This window comes from Telmatherina bonti (genome assembly GCF_933228915.1).
Source record: "Telmatherina bonti genome assembly, chromosome: 6".
In the NCBI taxonomy this organism is placed as follows: Eukaryota; Metazoa; Chordata; class Actinopteri; order Atheriniformes; family Telmatherinidae; genus Telmatherina; species Telmatherina bonti.
The window spans coordinates 26,280,737-26,305,105 of record NC_136624.1 but is presented as its reverse complement, the minus strand read 5'-3'; the positions used below and the strand labels follow the sequence as shown (position 1 = coordinate 26,305,105).

At 38.5% G+C, this 24,369-nt stretch overlaps 1 protein-coding gene across 1 annotated transcript; it reads right to left on the bottom strand.

Annotated features, from left to right (window-relative positions):
* Positions 1–5,328: 5,328 nt before the first annotated feature.
* Positions 5,329–16,434, bottom strand: dusp7 (dual specificity phosphatase 7). Its single transcript, XM_079242459.1, has 3 exons — positions 15,622–16,434; positions 12,972–13,400; positions 5,329–9,779 (listed from the first exon to the last, which is right to left on the bottom strand). The coding sequence occupies exons 1-3, from the start codon at positions 16,028–16,030 to the stop codon at positions 9,463–9,465; spliced, it is 1,155 nt and encodes a 384-aa protein (XP_079098585.1). The 5' UTR covers positions 16,031–16,434; the 3' UTR covers positions 5,329–9,462.
* Between the last annotated feature and the right edge of the window lie 7,935 nt (positions 16,435–24,369).

Genomic DNA, 24,369 nt, shown 5'->3' with positions numbered 1-24,369 from the left:
ATGGATGGATGGATGGATGGATGGTAAACTCTAATGCAGAGTGGTATTAGAGAAAAATCCTGACCCAGCTGGGGGGAAGCTCAAACTGTGGCCTTTCTGAGTGGAGTTTGTATGTTCTCCCCGTGTATGTGGGGACTCTCTGGGTACTCCGGCTTCCTCCCACAGTCCAAAGACACAAATGTTAGGTTAGTTGGTTACTCTAAATTAAGTGTGAGTGGCTGTTTGTCTCTGTGTGGCTCTGCGATGGACTGGCGACGTATCCAGGGTGTACCCTGCCTCTCGCCCAGTGATTGCTGGGATAGGCTGCAGCTTCCCCTCGACCCTTCATTGGACTAAGCGGTTTGGAAAAATGAATGAATGATGAATGAGTAAATAAAATAAATAACAAGGCTTGGTGGAGGTCTACGTTATGACTGCATCTATTGTTAATTTGCCGTATAGCTATTTGTGTAATTTCATTCATTGCTAAATGACAAAACACAAAATGTGAGTGAATCATCTCTACAACAGTACTGACAGAATAAAGATGTACAGTACCAGTCAAAAATTTGGACACTTTTTTTTTTTTTTTTGCATTCTTTAAACAAATCAGGCTATGTTGTTTTGCTAGTTTTTTTACTTTGTAAGTCACTAAGATGTGGAATCATCCCCCTAACAAGTCGATCTAATACATGATTTTTTTTTTTTTTTATCTTTCTCTGGAGGTGCTCATGTTTGCTTGTCAAGACAACAGTCACGTAGTGTGGTAATCGCTTGCTGCTGGTAATCTTTAACCAAGGAGCGGATGTGCAGCGTACTTTATCAGTTTGGAGAGCACCTGACCCTTGGTCTGTGCAAGTCAGGTTACAGAAGGTGAAACCGAGTAGAAGGGGACCAGTAAAAAGACAGATTCAGACAGAAATAAAAGAAAATGGAAAAGATTTTAGAAATAATTTGTTGAGACATGACTAAATAACAAAACTGTGTGCATCGCTATTTACACAAGCTTATGTTTTAACTAACTGAAAAAATTAAATCATTTAATGTCTCAGCCCAGCTTCTACTGTTTTGTGACTTATAAAAAACTTTTAACCCACTGTGGCCCTGGGTAATACCACCGGGGTCAAACAGATAAAATAAAAAAAAAAAGAGTGAATGTTTGTTCTTAAAGAACAGGCTCAAAGTCAAGTATTCGCACGTGGCTGTCCATGTGCGCGTTCGGACGTGAGTTGCAGCCACTGCACATAGCTAGCGGCTGAAATCAGAATTGAGACAAAAGCAGATCTTGATGCCAGTTTGTACAAAGTCTCAAAGTGTTCAACATAACAACACTAGACTGTTTAGTATTTTGTGTTGCCGCTGTGATGTTTGAGGTGATGAGATGTCAGTTGTTGCCTAGACTTTGTAAAGGTGTGTGCTTACTCAGCGACACGAAGCTCAGCAGTGGACATGGGTGATATGATAGAAGGTGCGTGTTCTCCAGCTAATTATTGTGCACATAGAAAAGTTGCAAATGTTTCTACATTGTGACAAAAACATAAAATGTACTTAAATGACACAAGTACAAGGATAGTAATGTGTTTTAGCTGATCAACTGACAACATAAACAAACAAAAGAAAAGAAACAAACAGAGAGAAAGCATAAATGTGAGATATAGTAGCTCATCAGAGCTGATCTTTCACAGGGAACATGTAAAGTCCTTTCATGAGTTAAACCAAGGATGCTTTATTTGTTTTGTTTTATTTTTTTTTCCACAATTTGCACATAATGATACAGTTAGTGAACAATCTTCACACTGAAAAGCATTTTCCAAGATGTTTAGTTGTATTTACATGTGGCACATAAAAAAACTCTTTAAGTAACAAAGTAGCCATTAATGTGCACAAAGTCTGACTGAACATTGAATTAACAATTAACAACATTGCATATTTTTCTAAATGATCTTACTACGCTGTAATTGTGCTGAGACATGAAAGAAAATGGATGCTAACTTAAAAACAATGTAGAAACATAATTAAGAATGTCAACCGGTTCAAATATGAAAATGGGGATCAAATCATCACGTTAAAGCATAAAAGTGCGACAGTGCTGCTCTGTTGATCATTTCCATTTTGCAGCTTTTCTCCCTTCACCTCTCCCCTCATCCTTCCTCCCTGTACTTACACCCCCTCCCAGAGCCCCTCTCATTGTGCTGTTGAAGTGATGTGTTGCTGGAGAGAGCCCTGCACTGGTTCTTTATATAACTGTGAAAGACAGCTCAGTGTGTACAGTGCATCAGAGCAGTACCACTCACAGTGGGAGGACTGTGCTCGCCTGAGCACAGCAGTAGCAGCCACAGCAGCTATTTACTGTAATTATTTGAACCCATTAAAGGAGCCAACAACAGAGAAGGTTTTTAAAGTACCAAGACCTGAGCACTTTGGTTTGTCACCGTCATTACTGTGGCAGAAGTACTTTATTTCAGCTCTGTCACTTAGACTGAGAGCAAGGAAAGTTTAATTAAAAGAACGAAGATGAAGGGCCTCACCAAAAACGTCTTCAGGGTTTAATAAAACTGTCTCATATGGAGGAAGCTTATTACTCGTTTTATTTTACATCTTGTGGCCATTACTGAATAACCAACATCAGTTCAGTTAATTTGTCAAATGTTATGCAGTTTCCTCCTGTACCACAAAAAAGGCTTTATGCCGTTATATTCCCACATACCACAGAATGAAAACCACAGAATTTGTGCTGCTAGAACAGCTCTGACCTGTTGAGACATGAACTCTGCACCAGTACATTAGCAGCAGATCAATTACAGTACATCCTGCAAGTTTTAAGCTGGGTTCTTCATAGTGTAGGGCCTAATTAGTACAGAATCACTACTCAGACTGGGACTTCTTGGTCTTTGTTGGAGGTATAATTACATCTGAAAATGACCCCATGCAAACCCTGAAGCCTTTTGCACTCAGCTGTCCTCTAACACATTAAGCTGAGGAGGAACAACGTTTTTGAGAAACAGAAATTCTTCAGAAAAAAGGGAAACAACAGGAAGATGGTATTGAGCTGTTGAATAAATTTCCTTTGACCTACACTGGCTGATCAAATGAGCTTAAATGACATCAAATTGAAGCTAAAAAAAAAAACCCAAAACATTTCCTACTATATGAATTGCTGATAGTAATGGTAGTGGCAATGGCCACATGGGAAACCTGGACATTATGTTGCCAGGAAACACAATCAGCCACCTTCTAGTGGTGTATGTGGTGGTCAAACAGGGTGGTACTTTAATTTCCTTTATTTTACTGTTGTCACTGCAATATCCTCTCTGAAGTGCTGTAAAGTGAATGGCTGATTTGATTGCGCAACAGAAGAGGAAACTGCCAATGTGAAGGCGAGCCGTTGTAAGGAGAGGCGAAAGGACATCACTGGAGGAGAGCAGGAAAGAAGAAAAAAGATATTTATAGCCAGTTCAGTTCAGTGATGCCTTTCACAAACTCTTGTTTTCCTCCTTCTACTTTCTCACTTCCTCAGTCTTTTTTCTTTTATCCCTCACTGCCATCTTTCATACCCACATGTGCCATTCTTATATCCCATCTGAGAAGATAGCAAAGAAAAAAAGGGTTGTGTGGGTGCATGTAAGCGTGCAGATGTTTAAGTTTGGAGAGGGACATTTGTTTTCTGTTACTCTGCTACATAGTATTGTCTTTTTTGCTGGCAATTCACAGACGTAGACATTTCATGCTTAAATGTAACACTTAAAAGGTCATTAAACCTGAAATATTTCCTACTTAACTTTGATTAAAATCCTAAAAGATAAACTAATTTCTTTCTTAAGACTATATTTACACAGCTTTGTGGCACCAACAGCCACTTAGCTTAGCTTAGCTTAACTTACCGGTAGCTTAAACATTGGAAACCAATTAGCCTAGCTTTGCCTCACCTAATTGTTAACGTAACCAAAACTTGTACTAAGACTGTGGCATAAAGATACGCAAGCTTAGCTTTTGAAGGATGAAGTCTATTTATCTATTTTCAACAAGATAGTCAATTTTAATGCTTTGAAACTGACAGATTGTAAGGGAAAGTGGTTTAAAGAGTCAGTTCAAGTAAGACAAGTTGCATTGAACTGTCAGCAAAAAGAAGAAATTCAGTGATACTTCTGTGTGTGTGAATTTGTGGAAGAAGGCAAAAGAAAATCTACTGCAAGTACAAACACAAATATAGAAGAAAATAAGACAGAGAGGGAAAAAACAAAACGCGAAATGCAAAAGTCTTGTTCTGAATCAAATCTAGCTTGGCCAAATCTAGAAGGGACTACCCTAACTATGTCTACATCTGATAAGAAATGTAAGCAGATGAATAGTATTTGGTGTAACTCTCCACCAAACCAATACCAAGTGTGTGTTGTTTAAGGAGGTAGTAGGCAGAGTGCATGGGATGTGTGCCAAACAAGGAATGATGATTGAAAGATCCTTGGTGAATACACCTTAAAATATGGGCTAAATGTAAACATTTGATCAATATTTTTTCAACCAGTTCTGCACATCTTTTTGTTGGTCATAACTTTAATGTATTAATTTATTTGTTTTATTTCATGTTTATTTTTCAAAATGTTTCACAGACAATTATCTTTTTTACAGAAGAAGCTGAAATATAACCGCTAACAAATTGATTTGGTGAGTGTTTATGTTCTAAAACTCATCTTGTGACAAAGCATACTGATGAATGTTCAATATTGCTGTACATATGTTGAATTTCACAGGTTGTCATCTGTATAAAAGTAATATTAAAATAGTCTAAACATTGTATTTCTACATTATAATTTCAGTTTTTTCCTTACAAAACAAAATAATAAAATTAGATATTGAGGTGTTTTAAGATAAACCATTAGACATATTGCATCCATTTTCTTTACTGCTTGTTCCAATTAAGGGTCATGGGGAAGTTGGAGTCCATCCCAGCGATCATTGGGCAAAAGGCAAGGTACACCCTGGACAGGTCATTAGACACATTGCTGAAAGAAAATTAGATACGAATGGGAAAAAATGACATAGCTGAAACTACTGTGTCATCATACTTTAAAGGCCTGTAGATAGTTAGCTTACTTTATGCTGACCTATGTTTGCTGAATTTACCCCAACTGTAAACAGACATGGATCAAACGGCTCAAACCTACCCCGATTAGTGACAACTCTAGTTGGCTAATGTGTGAAAAAATCCAGCCAAAGACTGCTGTGGGATTATTTGTGTCAGTGTGCTTATCTTGTCATTCTGTAAAATATTAGGAAAAAATATATAGTGGTAAGAAATGAGAAGGAAACATGTTACAGAAAAAAAAAATATTTCAATATTTATTTGCGGTATAAACATGTTTTGTTTCCATACACTGTACAATACAGAGGGTCAATCATATTTCTTTCAGTAGACAGAAAGCTGAAACTCCCTCATTAACATGCCCCTTGTTTGTATACACAGACAGATTGCATCTTTTTTTTAAAAAACAAAAAAAAAAACCTGTTTACAGCACAATACAAAACAGCTATTCAACGTGACTTCGAAGCTGTAACACGATGCAAGATGCATTGTCCAAAAAAAAAAAAAAAAAGGAGAAAAAAAAAAAAGGAGAAAAAAAATCCCTGAAAAATTCCTCACTGAGGTAACATTTTAAAAAATCATTCACTTTTTCTTTCACTTTGTTTTTCATGGCACTGTCTCTTGCCTCTCATCTGCCCCTTTTTTACACGCATCATTCCCTCACAAGCACATTCTCGCCAGGATGTACTGTCGCTACAAGTTTAAGGACACAGAAACGTTCGTTCCCATGATCTGGAAAATTTACAAACAGAGAAAAACACTTGGTTTCTCTTTTGTTGTTATAAAGACACAAATACACAAGAAAGCAGCTTGAAAACGACCAGATTATTTCTTAAATAGAAAAGCTCCGTCCTGAAATATAATTCAGTCCTAGGGTGCAAGGGATCAAATCCTCAGTGTATATTTATTTATCTATCCATTTTTGTTTTTAGAGTAAGTGGGATATGAATGCAGACAAGGAAAGTCCGTTCAAGCATGGTAGTATTATTTTTCATCTCTGATGCTGTAATAGGAGAGGAACTTTGCATATAAATTCATAACATACATATACTGAGATATACAGTATATTCTTATTGAAAGGCCACAGGAATAGCATAGAGCACATCATATCAAAACATGACTGAAAAATACCTTGTAATTATGTAAGCCGCGTGGTATAATTGTCTGTTGTGACAAAAACTGGCATGCTGAACCTCAGCTGTAGCTGTGAGAACATGTGTGTTGGCAATGGCCTCACTCAGGCAGGATTCACATGGATCTGATGCTTTAACTCTGACAGGCAGCTGGGCCTGATGCTTTGAATTCCAGCAACAATCAGACATGTTATTTGTTAGATGATCTGTTTGGTTTGCGCCACAGGTCAAAATATTGTCAACTTTCCACCACAAGCTAATGATGCAAAGCAAGAGAGACCCAGAATTCATTTCAGCATCAGAAAATGTCACTCCATTCAAAGCGAATCAGAAGCGAGACCGCTGATGCCTGATAAGTGCACATGTGAATCCGGCCTCAAGTTGGACACGCTGGCCCCACATTTTGGACACCCCAGGTGAAATGTTACTTCAGTCCACAAGCCATAATTAAGCTGGATCTTGTATAATTATATTGTGTAGATAACGTACAAAGGATTATAAATTCAAAAACGTTTGAGGTCTCGGAGGTACAAAATGCTGCAAAAAAGGTGTTGTGATATATTGCAGAGTAACAAAGAGGACCTCATGTGACCCGTCACGGTAAGAAGACAGCTCGCTGTCTATTGTCACTGTCTTCTTATTCAAATAACAGAGAAACATTTTTCCATATGTTTTTCTCAAGTGAGATACAAAGAGTATTGAACAGTCAGAAGTAAGAAACAAGTTAAAAAGATTATGTAAGGCCAGCTAAAACCAACTGACAGGTTCGACTGCTGCGCCCTCTGAAACCCAGTTCTGTTTCTGTTTAGACCCCATCCACATCTGCACTTTGAAAGACAATTTCTGCTGTTTATTATTAATTTTGGGCCTCATGCACAGACCTCTCCTATGAATTCTTGTTCCCAATTTTAACTAAAATGAATGTTTACTACATGACAATAATACACATCTTAGCTTACTATGTACTGAGTTGTCAGAAAAAGGTGTTTTCAGTTAGCTGCCTTAGCATCCTAATACTGGTCTTTGTCAGAGTAAATATCTGCTTACAGCTGGAAGTGACCTTAAAGTTATTCCCCTCTTTGTTTCTCTACCTTTTGAAACATATTTTTGGCGTCAAACTTCATGTCTGTTACAATTACAGCATGGAAAACTTTAATAAAAAGGGCATTTTTAACTTTTTTTAGGTCTTGTTATATATATATATATATTGTTACTGATAGGTTTATTATCGTCATGAGGCACGATGTACCTACAACATCCAGTTAACAGTAGTTTCCCATGGAAAAGTTTTGACACACTTTCCTATTAGGTCTAATGGGAAAATGTGTCCAAACTTTTGACTGGTTTGTGTATATTGGATAAAAATCCCTGCAAAATGTAAATTTTAAAAATACTCTATAGCCTCTCTCAGAGAGAAATAAGCCTATTTAGTCTTTTCCTGGGGTACTGCAGATGTGGACAAAGTCTCAGAAAACACTTCCACCACATACTGAGTGCTGCTGTGATCAGCAAAAACAGCAGTTAAAAAAACAGGCCTCATTGTCTTCATGGTCTTCTCACCTGGTAAAGCAACATCCAACTGACGGTTACATCTACTGTTAGAGAGCATACAGCACCAAAGCATGCTCATGTATAGAAAATATCAATTTGCTTAGTATTAGCTCTATAATATATAAATTATATATTCATTTTTGTTTACTATAGCTTTCACATAATATAGCCACGGCTTAAGGCTGAATCAACCCAGACAAAAATTTCTTGGATAAAATGGGAGATCCCTACTAAGAAAAACTTTTGCTTTCACTGTCTGCTAATTCAGGTAACGGGACGTGAAGCTGTTTAAGTGCAGTCTGTAGAAGGAGGCCAGTCCCAGTCCACCAAGTTCCCACTGACACCAAGTTAACAGCATCATAGTCCCTTGTCCTGGTGTCCTTTTCTATGGCAGATGTGTGTTATATAAGAGACTTTTATGATAAGGTGCTCCAAAAGCATCATCTTGAAACATTGACCTTAACCTAACTGAAGAAAATGCCAAAAGTCAGGGATGTCAGAAACCAGCTTTGGCTAAACATACTTGCAAGACAACCGTTGTGACAAAATAACTGAGGAAGTTAAGAGCTAGCTTTTTGACTGAAATGAAACGCCCATTCTCAAACACGTGTTATCTGATTTCTACCTCCATGACCGACTCCTCCCCGCCTTATTTAACTAAAGCCTTGCCCTGCAGATCTGCTCAGGGCCCAGTTCCTGCTCCCTCCCCACTGCACTATGCAGCTGTCAGGACTTGTCGCAGCCTGGGACTGGCCTCTCCTCTGTCCACTCCTCCTCTCTGAATGTCTCTTTATCTGCCTGCTTCCAGCACCGGCCTCGAGTGCCAGCAAGTCAATGGCTACGACACTGTGCAAACTGCATTAGGTCATTAAAAAGGAAAACAAAAAAAAAAAAGGTCAACACTTATTCCCTTTCTTTAGTTTTACAATCTCTTCAGCCATTATTCGATTGAATCACTTTGTTTTTGGACAAAGATACGATTTCTATGTGTATATATTCATATATGGTGTAGATCTGTGCGTAAATGTACATAAAAATATACAAAAATGCATATAGACATACTGAATTTGTTAAGGACTATTCATACATGTTCTGCAATGCACGTTAACATACATACAAGTACGTACAATACAAACATACATACTTTATGTGTGCGAGTGTGTGTTAATTCCTTGGTTTTAAAAACTCTACATTCAGTAGAGCAAGATTTCCTACGAGTAAATCCCAGGTTCTCCACTTGGCACCATTCGGCTCAGCTTGTGAGCCAAGACAGATAGAGAGAACGTGGTTACCTCTGAAATGTTGGTTTTCCTTGTTCCTATCTTTGTATGAAGCTGTCTGTCATGTTGTGGCTGTTTAATTTCTCACTCAGTTAAGTAAGTCACTTTTGTTTTCTTTTGTTACAAGTTAATCAGGGGTTTTCAATCCTCGATTTCACTCAAAGTCGAGGATGACTTCATTGTAAACCTACATTTCCCCTCTCTGGGTTAAAGAAACTGTCTTTACGTTCCCTTAAACATGGCATCCATGATCCATACTGTTACTTCCATGCCCTTTAGTGGACAGGCTTTCCGACAACAAGCCTCAGAAGGCTAAAACATTCATTAAAACTGGCTGCTCTTCTCCAGTGCAGCCGCTCATTACCATGGTAACCACATCACCTTGACCAGTCTCCCTCTTTAAAGGGGAGGAAGGGGGTGACAGTCTTCAGTTTTATTTTCATGTGGACTCCAGTGTGTCCAGCTGAAACACATTGTGATTGGTTGGGGTGGTGAAGAAGAGCTGGTCATGCGGTGGGGAGGTTGAGTGGTTGTCGCAGGGGCTGTTGAGGCCCAGCGTCCGCTCAAAGTCCAAAAGCTGACCCATGAAGTTGAAGTTCGGGGAAATGTTTGACTTCTTCCGCTTGACAAAGTCGTAGGCGTCATTCAGCGACAGGTTGAGCTTCTGCATCAGGTAGGCCACGGTGACGGTGACAGAGCGGCTGATCCCAGCCAGACAGTGAACCAGGATGCCACACTTTTTGGAGCGTGCCTCATCTGAGGAGGAGATTCAAGAGAGGAGGAGGAGATGGTAAGAAAGGGAAGCATGAATGATATGATTCCATTCCTGTTTAAACCCAGGCGCATCTTAAACATCTGGGAACTTCAATTATTCTTGAGCAAAAATGACTTAAATGCTGTGATGATTTGATAGCAATGAGAAATGCCAGATAAGTCTGTGTTCATGCTGGAAAACTGACCAAATGGGCATTTTTAGTCAGAATGACCAGAACTGGTTTTCGGGACAACTTCAGTATGGCGCAGAAAACTATTCATTATGTAAACTAACACCCTTCATGTAATTATACCCAATAATTTTATGGGACAATAAGCAGGAATGAATCATTTCTGGAGTGAAGGAATAATAAAGAAAAAAAAAACGGAAAGAGCTGGAGGTGTAATTTCATCTGCAGTATAGCATCACGGTGCACACAGTCTCTGCAGCTGGAAGGAGCAGAGGGAGGTGTGGCTCATGCATTGCACAACATCAAGCCTTGTGGTGAAATGATTTAACATTTTGTCCCTTGAAATTTCTGTTCAAGTTTAAGTAATTGTATTGTCCCTAATGGGAAACTTGGTTTCAGACAGGTCATTCAGACAGCATATGAAACAACAATATTCACTCACATACACCCAAAATGACTGTCCAATAAAACCACTTAGGAAATAAAAAACACTAAAATGAAACCAAAAAGGAAAACAATACCACAAATAATTCTTCACTATTTAAAAATTCTCAAAATAAGAACACTACAAAAAAGAATAAAACACAAAATGTGATTGTGCAATATAATCATAAAAAGAAGTAAGATCACCTGCATTTAAAAAAGCCATTACACGGGGAAACAGTTTCTTTTAGTCCGTTGCTCCCACTTTCTTTATCAAATGTTCTCTCTTCTTCCTTTTATTGTTTTTAATAGTCCATTATGCTTTGTGTTTTCTGCTGTGTCACAGTGTTTTAATGTCTCTGTAAAGAAAGCTAAATCACGCTCGTTGAATTGTGCTATATAAATAAACTTGCCTAAGTCCTTTGGTTTTATATCTCTGGCCTAAAGGAAGCAGATCTAAGCGGTTCTGGTTTTCCACGATGTCCCTGGTTTTTGCTCCGCACCTGCTGCTCATGTACGGCAGGTTGCAAGGTCTGTGGGAGGGCTGTTGTTTTGCTGACCACCTTCTCCATCAAGGTTCCAACATGATCAAAGCAGGAAATAAAGAAAAACATTAAAACTAATACAATAGGGAAAAAAAAGGTAATATTTTTTCTGTCTATATTAAAAACCTGCCAGTTTTTTCAAAGTACAGACATTGATAACTGATGGCTCTTCTTAGTCGCTGCCTCCACATTAGAAGCAAATTTCAGCCTGTTATGTAAAACTATAACAAGATATTTGTACTGTTCCACCTGCTTGATATTACAATTTATTTCGGTCTGTGATAGAGAGTGAGAGGACTTCCTGACATCAATCTTTAGTTTTTCCATAGGTGCAGGTTTTCTTCAATGCACCAGTTGACAAAGTCCTCCACCCCTGGTTGATGGCTGTCCTCATCACTATGCACAATCACTGTATCGTCTGCCTGTTCTAAAGTTCATAGATGGTATAGTTATTGTCATAATTTCACTTGACATAACAATACAGAAACCTTTCACAAATATGTAGAATGATAAATACATTCACAGTTAATCACATCTGCAGGTACTCAGATGGCTGACTGGTTTGAGTCTCTTTAATACAAACAAAATGGTCAAGAACAGAAATTATATATATATATATATATATATATATATATCAAGTTCTATTAGACAACATATAAATCTATTGTATTCATCACTTCAAACTACGTGAGCAACTAAATGTTTCTTTCCACATAAAGAAAGACTAAAGTTTTACACATTGTAACAATGAGTCCTCTTTTAGTAACAGCAAACCTCACTATTTCATTCCGCTTTCCAGCTTTCAGTCTGTAAACTTAAAAAAAAAAAAAAAAAAAAAAAAAAAAAAAAAGCCTGTTACATTATTAAACAGCTGCATGCTTCCACCTATCAGTTTCGAGCTCTTTCACTTGCATCTTAACAGGCCATTAGAGCCAGAGTTAAGTGCGTTTTTCCTTTCTTGCATCTCCCCGTGTCTTTCTTCCTCTCCTCACTCTGCCTACATCTCTTGTTGTAGGATTGAGGTCAGTTGGCTCACGAGCTCAGGCTGCCAAGTCGATGACCAAATTAAATTTATATGTGATGTGTGCTCACGTTTCCAGGGAAAAAAGGGGCCAAAAATTCTTGTGAGGAGAGTCAAACCCAACTCTGAGAGACTGAATAAGTAATTAGCAGTTCATCTGATTTGTGGACTGAGTAGCATTATATTGCTGCGCTGGTGTTTTAAATGTACAACAATATGAGAATCTCTCACTTATCAAGATTTTTATGAAGGAAAAATAACAAAAACTTCAAGATTCTTGCATAAAGAATGAAAATCACATGTGGAAACAATAGTGTCAGATAGTTTAGGAGTTTTCATTGTTCAACAGCAGTGTTGTCACATCTGTGTCTCCTTCACCCATAATTACCCAGCTGTAAGCAAAGAGGTCTGATGTAATCTCCGTATACTACAACCAGCCAGACAGCTCAATCTGACATCAGCTCGACCCACATCTGCCACAACATTCAGCTCTGGCATATCTCACACTTCCTCCCACTAAAGCAGAATGATTACCCAAAAAACACAAGGTGGCCAGGACAATCTGAAGACAGGGGGGGTTTGGCTCTGACTCCACATGGAGGAGATTCTTTAATGCTGTGGGAATCAATAAGAAAGACTGAGAACAGGGCAAGATGAAACCTAAAATCTGACAACTTTCTTCTTTTTTTTTTTTTTTTTTTTTTTTTTACACAAATTCATCTCGTTTTATTCATGACCATGTTAATTCTAAATTTTGGACTTTCTGGTTGAGACTGAGCAGATTTTTTTTTTTTTTTAATGTTTTAGGTTTCAGCTTGACTATTGATTCATTTTCGAAAAGTTTCAGCAGATGACTGAAAACCCAAATAGATTGCTGCCCTGCTGTCATCCATATCTCTGCTGTAAAATATTGGTGATGTTTGGACACAGCTGTTTAAACTGAGTGGGTAGCTGTGTGTGGAATTCAAACCGTACTATACTGTGTGTAACATAACAGCAACAAATCTTCACTCACCGATAAATGAAATGGCCTCGGGGAAAAACTGTGAGAGGTTCTGGCTCCAGTGATCAGAGATGGGGATCTGTTTGTACTTGAAATCTCCCTCATGCTCGAACATGTTGGGCAGGTTGGGAGTCACATTGAGGATGTACTTAATGTTGTACTTGCTGAGCACATCCAGGTTTGTGGAGTCTTTGGCACAGCCCAGGTAAAGGTAGGGCAGGATCTGGACGGGGAACGCTGGCTGGTTGGTGGGCAGCGGGCTGCCCTCTGACTCAGTGGCACTGCCCGGCTCACGGTCAGACTCTCCATCAGAGCAGTCGGAGCTGATGCGAAGTCCTCCTAAACCGAGGACGGAGGTCGGTGGGGAGCTGCTGGGACACGAGCAGTCCAGATTGGTCTCGCAGTGTTCAGGGTACTCCGACTGGAACTTGTTAAAGCCTCCTGGGAAACACCAAAATTGAAACACTTGTTTAGAAGATATTCTGATTTACCCACAAGGAAGAAGCACATTAAGGTGGGGTGGGGGAGAGGGGCAGAGTCTAGCATCTTGCCTATAGACACTTCAACACGTTGCAGAAGTCGGGGATCAAAACCAGCAACCTTGACTTTCCTGCACTAAATGAGGAGTTTAATTTTGGTTGGCATCAAAATGCACTCATCACACATATACCTGAATTCTGCAACCTGCATGAGACTAGAATAAAATCCTCAACCTACATGACAAGAAAAAACCTTTTTGTTAGTTACGTAATGGTAAGCTCTCAGTTCTTTGTAATGAGGAAAATAATGGAATGAAAACTAATGAATGTGTTTAAAATTGAAACTAAAAAAGCACTCCGAGAGAACAGATGTCTGCCAAGCAGCTCATATTCACCCATATTATGATTTCCACCTGTTCTAACCTTACATTCATTTTATATGTGCACACTATTAGATTGCTAGATTCATTTCTAGTAAATTTATGGTATCTTGGATATATTCTGATGTTTGTTCGATATTTATATCTTAATTTGTTCTCTTGCTGTGACAAGAATTGCAAAGATCCCTTATTTTTCACAGCTCTGGATCATAAAATACAGAATTTTTACGAGATCCAGATCTATTTTTGAAATCTTGTTAAACCTTTTGGGAACCTCTCCTATATTTCTTGTCCAAGCGCCATGACCATTTATTATGGACTGGTATAGGCTACTGAAATTCTCCCTATGATCCCTATGATAACGAATCCTTCTAAAAAATCCTGGATCCGGATCATTCCCAAAATTGTAACTAAGACCAAGACCCATTCTCAGGAAAATAAAATAAATAATAATAATGATCCAGTTGCCCAGTTTTTGCATAAAGTTGCTAACAGACAGACAGATAAACACCATGAGAATAACCTCCTCCACATAGTTGATGGAAATGAAAACCCAAGAACCCCCCCCCCCCCCCCCCCCCCCTCCCCCCAGATTTCACTTGCAAAAAACCAAAACTAATCATCTTATTTTGCAGTTAAATAAGAAACAGAATATATTATAGGCTTTCTTAAAAACAGTGTTGAACAGCTGCTGAAATCGTCTTCTAACGCAGTTTCCTTCCCATATACTATAGTGAGACAATTATAAGGATAAAGATGTGACATTTACGACAGTATATACACGAGAACAGCCTGGACAGACGAGCTCCATTGAGAAAAGCTGAGCCTTGCGGAGAATCAGGACAGTGAGCACCGCTCCAACGCTCCAGCTCAGTGGGGGTTTTTTGTGAATGGCAGCTCGGCTCGCGCGACTCCCGTCAAACATTACAGTTTTCTGTGTCGGATACATTCATATGTCCTCCTACTAACGTGTTTACACTCATTCAGTCTGTTTTCTTAAAGCTAATAGGCTTTTATATTCATATTGGAGGAGTGTTTAAAGTGCGTCGTCGTGTCCCCGCTTCTCTGTTCATTCATGAAAAAAACGGCAGTCCTTTCCTGAAGGAGCACAACATGGCGGGGCCATTTTAGCAGCATTTATTTGAAAACATACATTTAGACCCAGTTGTACAAACAGAATAAACAATGTTTTCACTCTACTTTAGTTTGAAAATGCACTGTAATTTGAAGTAGGCCTAAAGCAAACAAACATGCAGCCTACATATCGGCAGCGTGAAACATCTGTCGAACATCAAAGTTGAAGCGCTTCATTGACAGGAGCTAAAAAAATAAATAAATAAATAAAGCTACGGCCTCTGATAAAATACCTACGTTTTTTATGAATTAGGCTACAAATGCGCTGGCCTTATTTATTCATTACCAGATTTCAATGTGTAGATGAATTAGAACTGGATTTACTTTAATGTTGCGTCATCACGACTCACTTAAATCCCCTAAAAACAATTAACCAATTTATATAATACTAATTAGATAGCTCAGATGATTCTATTAGTTGTAATTATATGGTAGCAAATCAAAATATTTCTTGTTAAAGAAAATTTAAGACGAAAAACATGAGTATGGGGACAACCGAAGGTTCAAAGGAGTGAAATTACAACATTTCACTACCGTTTTGAGGGGGGGGTTGGGGGGGGGGGGGGGGGGGGGGTACTGTGAGTTTGTTTGTTTGTTTTTTTTTTTTGTTTTTTTTTAATGAATTACAGGAACTAAAAATGACTTCCTGCCCTCCGCGAGCGAGCTTACCTTCCAGATAGAAAGCTTTGCATCCGTCATCCCGCAGCTTCTGCAGGAGCAGCCCCGTCACGGAGCTTCCCAGCCCGGACTCCTGCCGCTCCGACGTCGCCTCGTCGTACAGAACCACCACGTCCGTCTTGCACCTCTTGACAAATTTTTCCTTGTCCTCGTTGTTGGGGATGATGGAGCGGATAGGGAGGTTTCCCTTCTTCAGCCTCCGGAGCATTAGGCCCGGGATGGCCAGGTTGATGGCCGATTCAATGTGCGAGGACTCGTAAAGCTCATGGGGTCTGCAGTCCAGCAGCAGCAGAGCGCTGGCCCCGGACTCCAGCTCATCCTGCAGCCACTCCACGCTCTTACTGGGCATCATCATCATAGTCACGATCACAGAGCCTCTGCACAGATGATTAATTTTCATCAGGGAAACGTTAATCCGCCTGTTCCCTGCGGCGACATGAGGACATCACAACAGAACCGAGGAAACAGAACAGAAAATCACAGCGCTAAACTTTGCTTCCCGCGGCCGCCGTGCTGCTGTTCCTGCGGGCGCAACGCACCCAACACACACCTCCGCACGCACGCACACCCAACACGCACACACCGATGTCCCTCTGGTCGGAGCAGGAAACTTGAACATGCAGAGGTTTCTTTCGCTCCCTTGCTCAGTCCGATGGAAGTGGAGGTTTCAGTCCAGTCCATCGACGTCCATGTAAGCGAGCAGTCCAACTTTGAGGCGTCCGCGGTTCCACGCAGTGACCCACGGATGCCTCGTTAGCACCTTCGGATGGGAGTTTGGAATGAGCGGCAGAGGCTAAAGCCCATGATTACTGTTATTATATGACACGCTTGCTCGTGGAGCGCCTCTGGTTTGTCATTTCCACTGGATGCATTAAAGAGGCTCTGCGGGTTTGTCACTGAAGAGGGAGGAGCGGAGACACTTAAAGGTGCAGAGCTGCTGAGGATTCACACCAGCTCATCCTGCTTTCATGACACAGTACCCATTCATTAAGATTGCTGTAAAGTCTAACTTCCTATGAGCCAATCTATTTGCTTCAGATGCTTCCTATGTTTATGGTTTTAGATACCGCTTTGGCACCAATGTATGAGTTACATTTTTATTAAGTCACTGCCAATGCTGATAACATTTAAAGTTAATTATTCCATTATCTTTTGTTTTTTTAAAGTTCAATTATGTACTCTAAAATGATCTGTGGTCAGATTATTGTTGTGCATATTAGTTAAAAATGATGTTTCAGTCATAAAATGTATTCAAACATATTAATGTGTTTGGAATTACTGGTAAAAGCTTTGCAAGTTGCACCTGAATTGCTGCCATAAAGTCCATTTTATAATATTTGACACTGCCATAGAGGTGTGGATGATTGCATTTTTTTATGACTGACTTGTACAAAGCAAAATGATGGCAGAAAGTGTTTTTCTTTTTCTTTCTAATTTTCATTAATATGTAATAAAAGAAGGATGGACAATTAACCAGAAATATAATGCTGTAATAATGTTTCATATAGTTTTTCAAAGATCAACATTGTGACAGACATGTGTTAAATTGCATACACGAAGGCGCTGAGATAAAGTGGCTGCTGAGTGTGTGACCAGTTTCCAGCTGTGGTTACCAAGCCCTGATCAGCCATGAGGCTTATCAATAGTCTGCATAATGGAAAAGCTTCTGCTCTGACATGTGTCAGTGATATTTATAGGTGCGATGCATTTACTTTTAACTTGATCTCTGCAAAAGTTTGACCAACATCTGCAGTTTTTGAAACAGAAATAGGTTTGAGCATTTAAGCTTGTTATTCCAGATCTTGCACTGCACCAGTTGTCTCAGAAGACAAGGTCTGCAGACAGGTCAAATTGCCTGAACTCTGTTGTCATAATATGCACAGAATGTGGTCTGTCTCAATAAAGCAAAATTGAAACAGGCCATTGGATAACGCTGCTTTGCAAGGTGAACTAAACAATGCACCAGTTCAGTGCCAAGATATCTAAATAGGTAATTACTCAGTGTGGGCAGGCCATGTTTATTAACTGAAGTTTGAATTAATAAGAGGCCAAATTTTGCATTAAAAATGTAATATTTGTGAGTAGATTAGGTATAGAATCCATTCAACTATTAATGGTATTAATGGAAAAGCAGCTACAGACTCAGACCTGTGCATGGGTCAAACCAGTTGTGCCTCCCCCCCTCTAGGTCAACCTTAAGGGGCCATACTGTTCTTTTAACACAGTGCTGCCAACAGCACCATGCCACTGAGTGTTTATACATAACTCTTGCAATCTGTTTTTTCTAAATCTATACAATCTGGTGGGACAAGGGTTACTGGTGGTCACCAGTTGCATAGTGGTTCACCTCTGTTGCCGGACAGGATTTAAACTAAAGAACACACAGAGTGACTCCCCTGCTTTCAGATGCTCTTATTACAACAAATCCTGTCACAGACCTGTTGACATTTTACTTTATTAGATGGGTGGGTGGGTTCCATCTGATGTTATGTAACTTTTTCCATTCTTTTGTTTCCCCTTTCCTTATTTATTTATTTTTAACCATGTTTCCAAGTTTCTGACTGCAAACTCATGAGCCAGAAAGCTTTTTTTTTTAAGCAATAAAACACATTTGTTTTAACATTAAAACATTATTTGCATATCTTCACATTCTGATTTTGATTTACATTTTACAAACCGTTAAACATGGAGGTGTCTTTGTGTTCTGATAACATTTAAAATTCTGGCGTTCTAATCTCGGTCCTGTTCGGTGCCTGCTATGTTTTATCAAACTATACAGAGCGAGAATTGCGAGTCTTATCAACATGCACAAACTCTGGCCCCATCACCAGCTTTTTCTTTGGTCTTCACAACGCCCTCACTCAGTCCACCCACTCTATACACCTCCACACGTTACACTCACAAATAAATTACTGGAAACATTCCTCACTGAAAGTTGGCTTTTGGCCACTAATCAGAACAAATCATGTAACCAAATTGTATTTTGTCGACATTACACAGTTTCTAACATTTCAGAGATTGTGAAACCTGACACTATCATATCAAGAGGCAAAAAGAAGTGTTTTTATTTGATGCATCTCAACAGTTAACATCATGGTGTATATATCATATTCTGCAGTTTTTATTTATTACTTTAAAAAAAAGGCTGGTCAGCGTTAAATTAGTGTTTATTAGGAAACCTACTATAAAGGGCAAGGTCAATTATGGCACTTCTTGGGGCTCCTAACATGCACTTTCTGAATCTATAATTCAGATGTCTTGTGGATATGTTTTGTTGATTTGTCAGAAATATAAAAATGTTGAACCAGTGAGTTGAATATTTGGAAAAATGTCTAAAAAAAATATAAAAGCCTAATCGAACAGGTGACATTTAATGTTTGAAGAATCAGTCTCATAGATTACTGTTTGGCAAAATGAATGCAAGGCATCATGATGCTGCTATGAATACAATTCCCCCATCTGTAACAGCTGGATGTTGTACCTAACCGAACAAACCATCACTACGTTTCACCACCCGATGACCTAATAAGGCATCAGCAGGTTGTGACAGAGGCAGAGAGTAGGAAAAGAGGAGCGTTTGATTTCCTCACAGCTGCAGAGAGGAGTAGAGGGGAATGCACCAGCTGCAGACAATGGCTCTTTATCCCATCCAGTGACTTATACACACACACACATACTCACTCACAGACAAAACATATGCATGCACACAAACCCACATTTACACTTTAGGGCTCTTGTGTTTCCACTCCCTTCATCAACAACAGGCTCTGAGAGAGTGTTTATTTTGTTTGTTGACAATTGCCTTCCATGACTAGAAAAATGATAATTATTCTGTTTTTTTTATTGTTATAATCTGAAACATTATTCATGAATCTCTATCACAGTTTCCAACAACAGAGTAAGGATACTAAAAAGTGGAAATTTGCTTTCCCTTTCAGACTCCATTTTACTGTTTTCATCTGCACCTTAAAAATGTTTTTTGGAAACATGTGGTGTTTTGTCTTTTGTTCATGCATATGGGCTCCACCATACTCTTCAGTGTCGTAACCAATGGTTTCTCTTTTCCTATGTGCTGGAGAACAAAGACATCAAGCAAACATATCCCAAAGATTCTGAACAGGGTTCAGCTCAGACTCTGCAATGGCCAATCCATGTGTGAAAATGATGCCTCATGCTCCCTGAAACATTCTCACAATTTGAGCCTGATGAATCCTGACATTGTCATCTTGGAATATACCCGTGCCATCAGGGATGAAAAAGAAAGATCCATTGATGGAATAACCTGTTCATTCAGTATATTCAGCTGACCTCATTCTTTGGGCACATAATGTTACTGAACCTAGACCTGACCAACTGCAGGAACCACAGATCATAGCACTGCCCCCACAGGCTTGTACAGTAGACACGAGGAATGGCTGCATCTTTTTTATCTGCCTCTCTTCTTACCCTGATTGCACCCATCCATCTAGAACAAGGTTTAAAAAAAAAAAAAAAAAAAGCAAAATGGAAGCCTTTTTTTTTTTTTTTTTCGTTTAGCCTCACTAATTTGTGGTTTTCTTATGGCTATACAGCTGTTCAGACTCAAGCCTTAGAGTTACTTCATGTTGTCCATGATGTGGGGATGTACTTACTTTCACCATTATCTATCTATCTATATATCTATCTATCTACCTATCTATCTATATATCTATATCTATATATATCTATATCTATATATCTATATCTATATCTATATATATCTATATCTATATCTATATCTATATCTATCTATATATATATATATATATATATATATATATATATATATATATATATATATATATATATATATACATACATATGTATATATACATATACAGTATATGTATATTTATGTATATTTTTGATTTACCAAGCGTCTGAGCGATCACCAATCACAATCATATGTTTTTCTGACCACACTTCTTGCTGGAATACAATGGCTTTAAAAAATGTATTGGATAGTTCTTAACCTTTTTTTTTAAGCAGTTTCTGCCACATCCTTAGATGTTTTTCTTTCTTTTTTTTTAGATGTTTTTTCTGCTCAATGGATACCAATGTTTGACCCTTCTTAAGCAGACTGGCATCTTTTTCCACAACCATTAGATGCATCTTTCCAAGAGGTTGTGTAAAAAAGAGAAGCTACTTGCACCAATTGGAGTTAAACAACTTGTTGCCTAATAGCGCATGCAATAATTATCCAATAGGAGGATCGCACCTATTTGCTTAGTTATAGCCAGGTAGTGACTGTTGGCTGGCTAGTGTATTGTTTAAACAGGAAAATTATGAGATGCATAAAAATATCCATCCATCAATTCATCCAATTTCTTAGCAGCAATTAGGGGCCGCAGAGAAGCTGGAGCCTATCCCAGCTATCATTGGGCAAGAGGCAGGGTGCACCCTGGATAGATCGCCAGTCCATCGCAGGGCATATAGAAATGTTTGTACTTGTTTAGGAAGGGCTTCAGTGTGCAACAACAGATTAAGTTTAGACATATAATCACAAAACAGCAACTGTATCAATTTACCACAAGCCCATGCCTCAGTCTCGGTACGACAATATTAGAAAGATAATTGCTGCATACAACACAAAACTGACTGAGGTTTTTACCATTTATCATTAAAAAAAATCTGTAGTTTTAGACTTTTTTGTTCTTGAAAAGATAAAACAAGTAAGTGATTGCAAGCAAATATGTAGGCCAGCATGTTCTCCCCGAGTCATTGTGGGCTCTCTCCAGTTACTCCAGTGTCCTGTTTCAGTCCAAATACATGCATGTTATGTTAACTAGTGATCCTTGTTTGACCTTAGAAGCAAGTGTGCATGTTTTTTTCACTAATCTGTCTTCATGTGGCAGTGTGAATGGCTGGTGGCTTTTCCACGGTTTACGCTTTCACTTGGTGGCAGCAGGGATAAGCTCCATTCTCCCCACAACTTTGAATGTGACTATATGGAAAATGAATGAACAAATGCCTAATCCAGTCAATCAATGAATCTATCAATAGTTAATGATAGTTACAAAAAAAAAAAAAAAAAAAAAAAAAAACAGTTGAACATAATTAATCTTCAAAACTGAGCTGATCTGCTTCTCTTGAACACCATCATTGTCATCCTGCACGATTTGGCAACATATGCAGAACAACTCACCAGCCGTTGATAGATTTTGATTTAAATACAATACAATCCTGACTGGTGCTCAGACATGTATGACATATTTTTCCATCTCAGGCTCCTCCCATTTCAAACAAATGACTCACATCTCACAATACGAAGCTGATTGCAAACAATTTGACCTGCATTTCTTTTGAGTTTGGCTGTACCAAACAAAATGAACCACACAATAGGACATCAGCTCATGAAAAGATTTGGATGTCTCTCTGAATGGCAGAAAACACAGACACACTGGAAGCTCCAGATAGCCACCAAAAGAGCCTCAATATACTCTTTAAATTCTCTTTTCGGAAGAAGCTTAAATTCAATCCTAAATCTATATTCAAAATAAAATTGACATTTTTACGTTGCATAACGTTGGAAGAGTAAATGTAGAGTCCTATTTTCAAATACAAATATGTACCAACCCCTAAAATTTATATCTAAAAGACTGCTGTTGTAAATATTACAGTCGTGCAACTCAAAATCTGTAAAAATGTATCAACTTTAGTGCCCTGTGTAAGACACTGTTGTCTTTTATTCTGTCATTTCTTTACAAACGTTAGACTGTCTATCATGGTTAACTTTCCCACTGATGCATGTATATATATATATATATATATATATATATATATATATATAAATGTTTATATATATGTATATTGCTCTTGTCTGAATAAAGCACTAGTCTGATCCATAGACAGGATTAAACTGATGATTTCTTATAACAGAAAATCCGCTCCAATCTTTGGAAAATTACTCAAGGATGTTGCCAGTTTTTAAGACTGGAACCGTCCCACAGACAGAAAGTCCTAAAGGCTGGATCACTGTTATTTACTATAAGAGGAAACGTATGTAATTTCTGTTTATGAGGACATAGAGGATAAGCAGTGCCTTATCCTGATTAAAACTACAGGTACATCTCAGAAAATTAGAATATTGTGAAAAAGTTCAACATTTTTTGTCACTCATTTCAGAATGTGAAACCAGAAAAACAATGGACGGACGGATGGATGGAACAGGACAGTGTGAACATCTTACTTTCTCAAAAAGTTCAGCTACAAACCAGTTCTGCACTGGGAATTCTGAGTTGCTTTTCTGTGGAAGGTCTCTTTAAGGCAGCAGACTGTGGTTTAAACCCACTCACCTCAGTGATGAAATGAGGAGGCCAGCCTTCTCCCACGCTGATGCTGGCATTTCCGCTGCTGTTTCCTTTGCCCCTAAACATGTAGGTTGTCAGCACCTATAAACAGACCTGGAAAATGGATCAAGGAATCTGTCTCTGATTTTTTCCCCCAGTGTGTTTAGACAGGCATGGTAGAGCAGTAAATGATTACTCATAGAATTACAACACACAATAAGTTTAGGAGTAACTTTCCACAGCATTTACAATATAGGTCAAACTTTATTAAGCTATGTTTTATTTGCTATTTGGTTAGAAAAGGGAAACACATTGTTCACACAAAGGCACTTGTCATATCTAAAATTTACTGTTATGCTTTTCATTTTTAGTCGTTGTGAGGCCATATGCACAAAAAGATGCTGTTTTGAATTAGATCTGACCTCCTCAAAAGACATCAGCTGAGATTTAAGTCATATAAAGTCTGACTTTAGGATTACTTAGAATCCTGGGAAATTTTAACAACACTTATTAAAAAACAAGTTTGCATGATTACAGAGTTCTCATTAAAAAGCTCATTCTCATTTTGTTTATTATTTTAGCCAGGTAAATATTAACAGAGATGTCCAAAGAATCACATGCTACACCCATTTGGAGTTAACAGGTCAAAGATTATGTTCATTCCTACTGCAGTGATCTTCAAGTAATCTATGTTAATTTTCACAACCAAGGATGTAATCTATGTAAAATACAGCTAAAGCTGCACTGCTACTGGTGAAACACACAAATATAAGAAGCAGTCATTTCTAAACCACTTCCTCATTTGGTTGTTTATTTGGCATGACAATGTCCGTCTTCTAGAATATTAAAAGCATAACAAGCTGTTGTTTAGTATTTTATGGGCTTGGTCTTTCAGCATCTATACTTAGTTTAGAGTTTATATTAAGTTTCTTCTTTCAGACAAAGATAAGGTGGAAGATGCCAAACTGTCAATTGTCAAAACACAAAGTATAACAAGCATCTTCCACAAAAAAAGTGAATTTTTTTTTTTTTTTAAAATAAGGACAACTTAACCTGTTTTTGTGCTAGTTTAGAGTTGATTGGAGGATGTTAGAAAACAAACCATGAAACTACACCAAAGTAGAAAAAAATTGAAAGGAACACTTCAGTAGGAATGATGCACTTAAATCCAAGCAACCAATCTGCCCATCAGAAGAGTCAATAGAAGGAATCCACCCTCAAACCACGTCACCTGACCGGTCCTAAAAATCACTTTTCAGCTCTTGCAGTCTGGCTTTTGTCCAGCAACACATTTTTTTCCTGTTTGATCAGTGTGAAACATGCTAAATCACAAACATGAAACCAACATGACAAATGCCACAAATGACTGATTCATATAAACATTGAAATCTTTTTATGCATTTATAACCCTGTTCCTGTATGCAGCTCACAT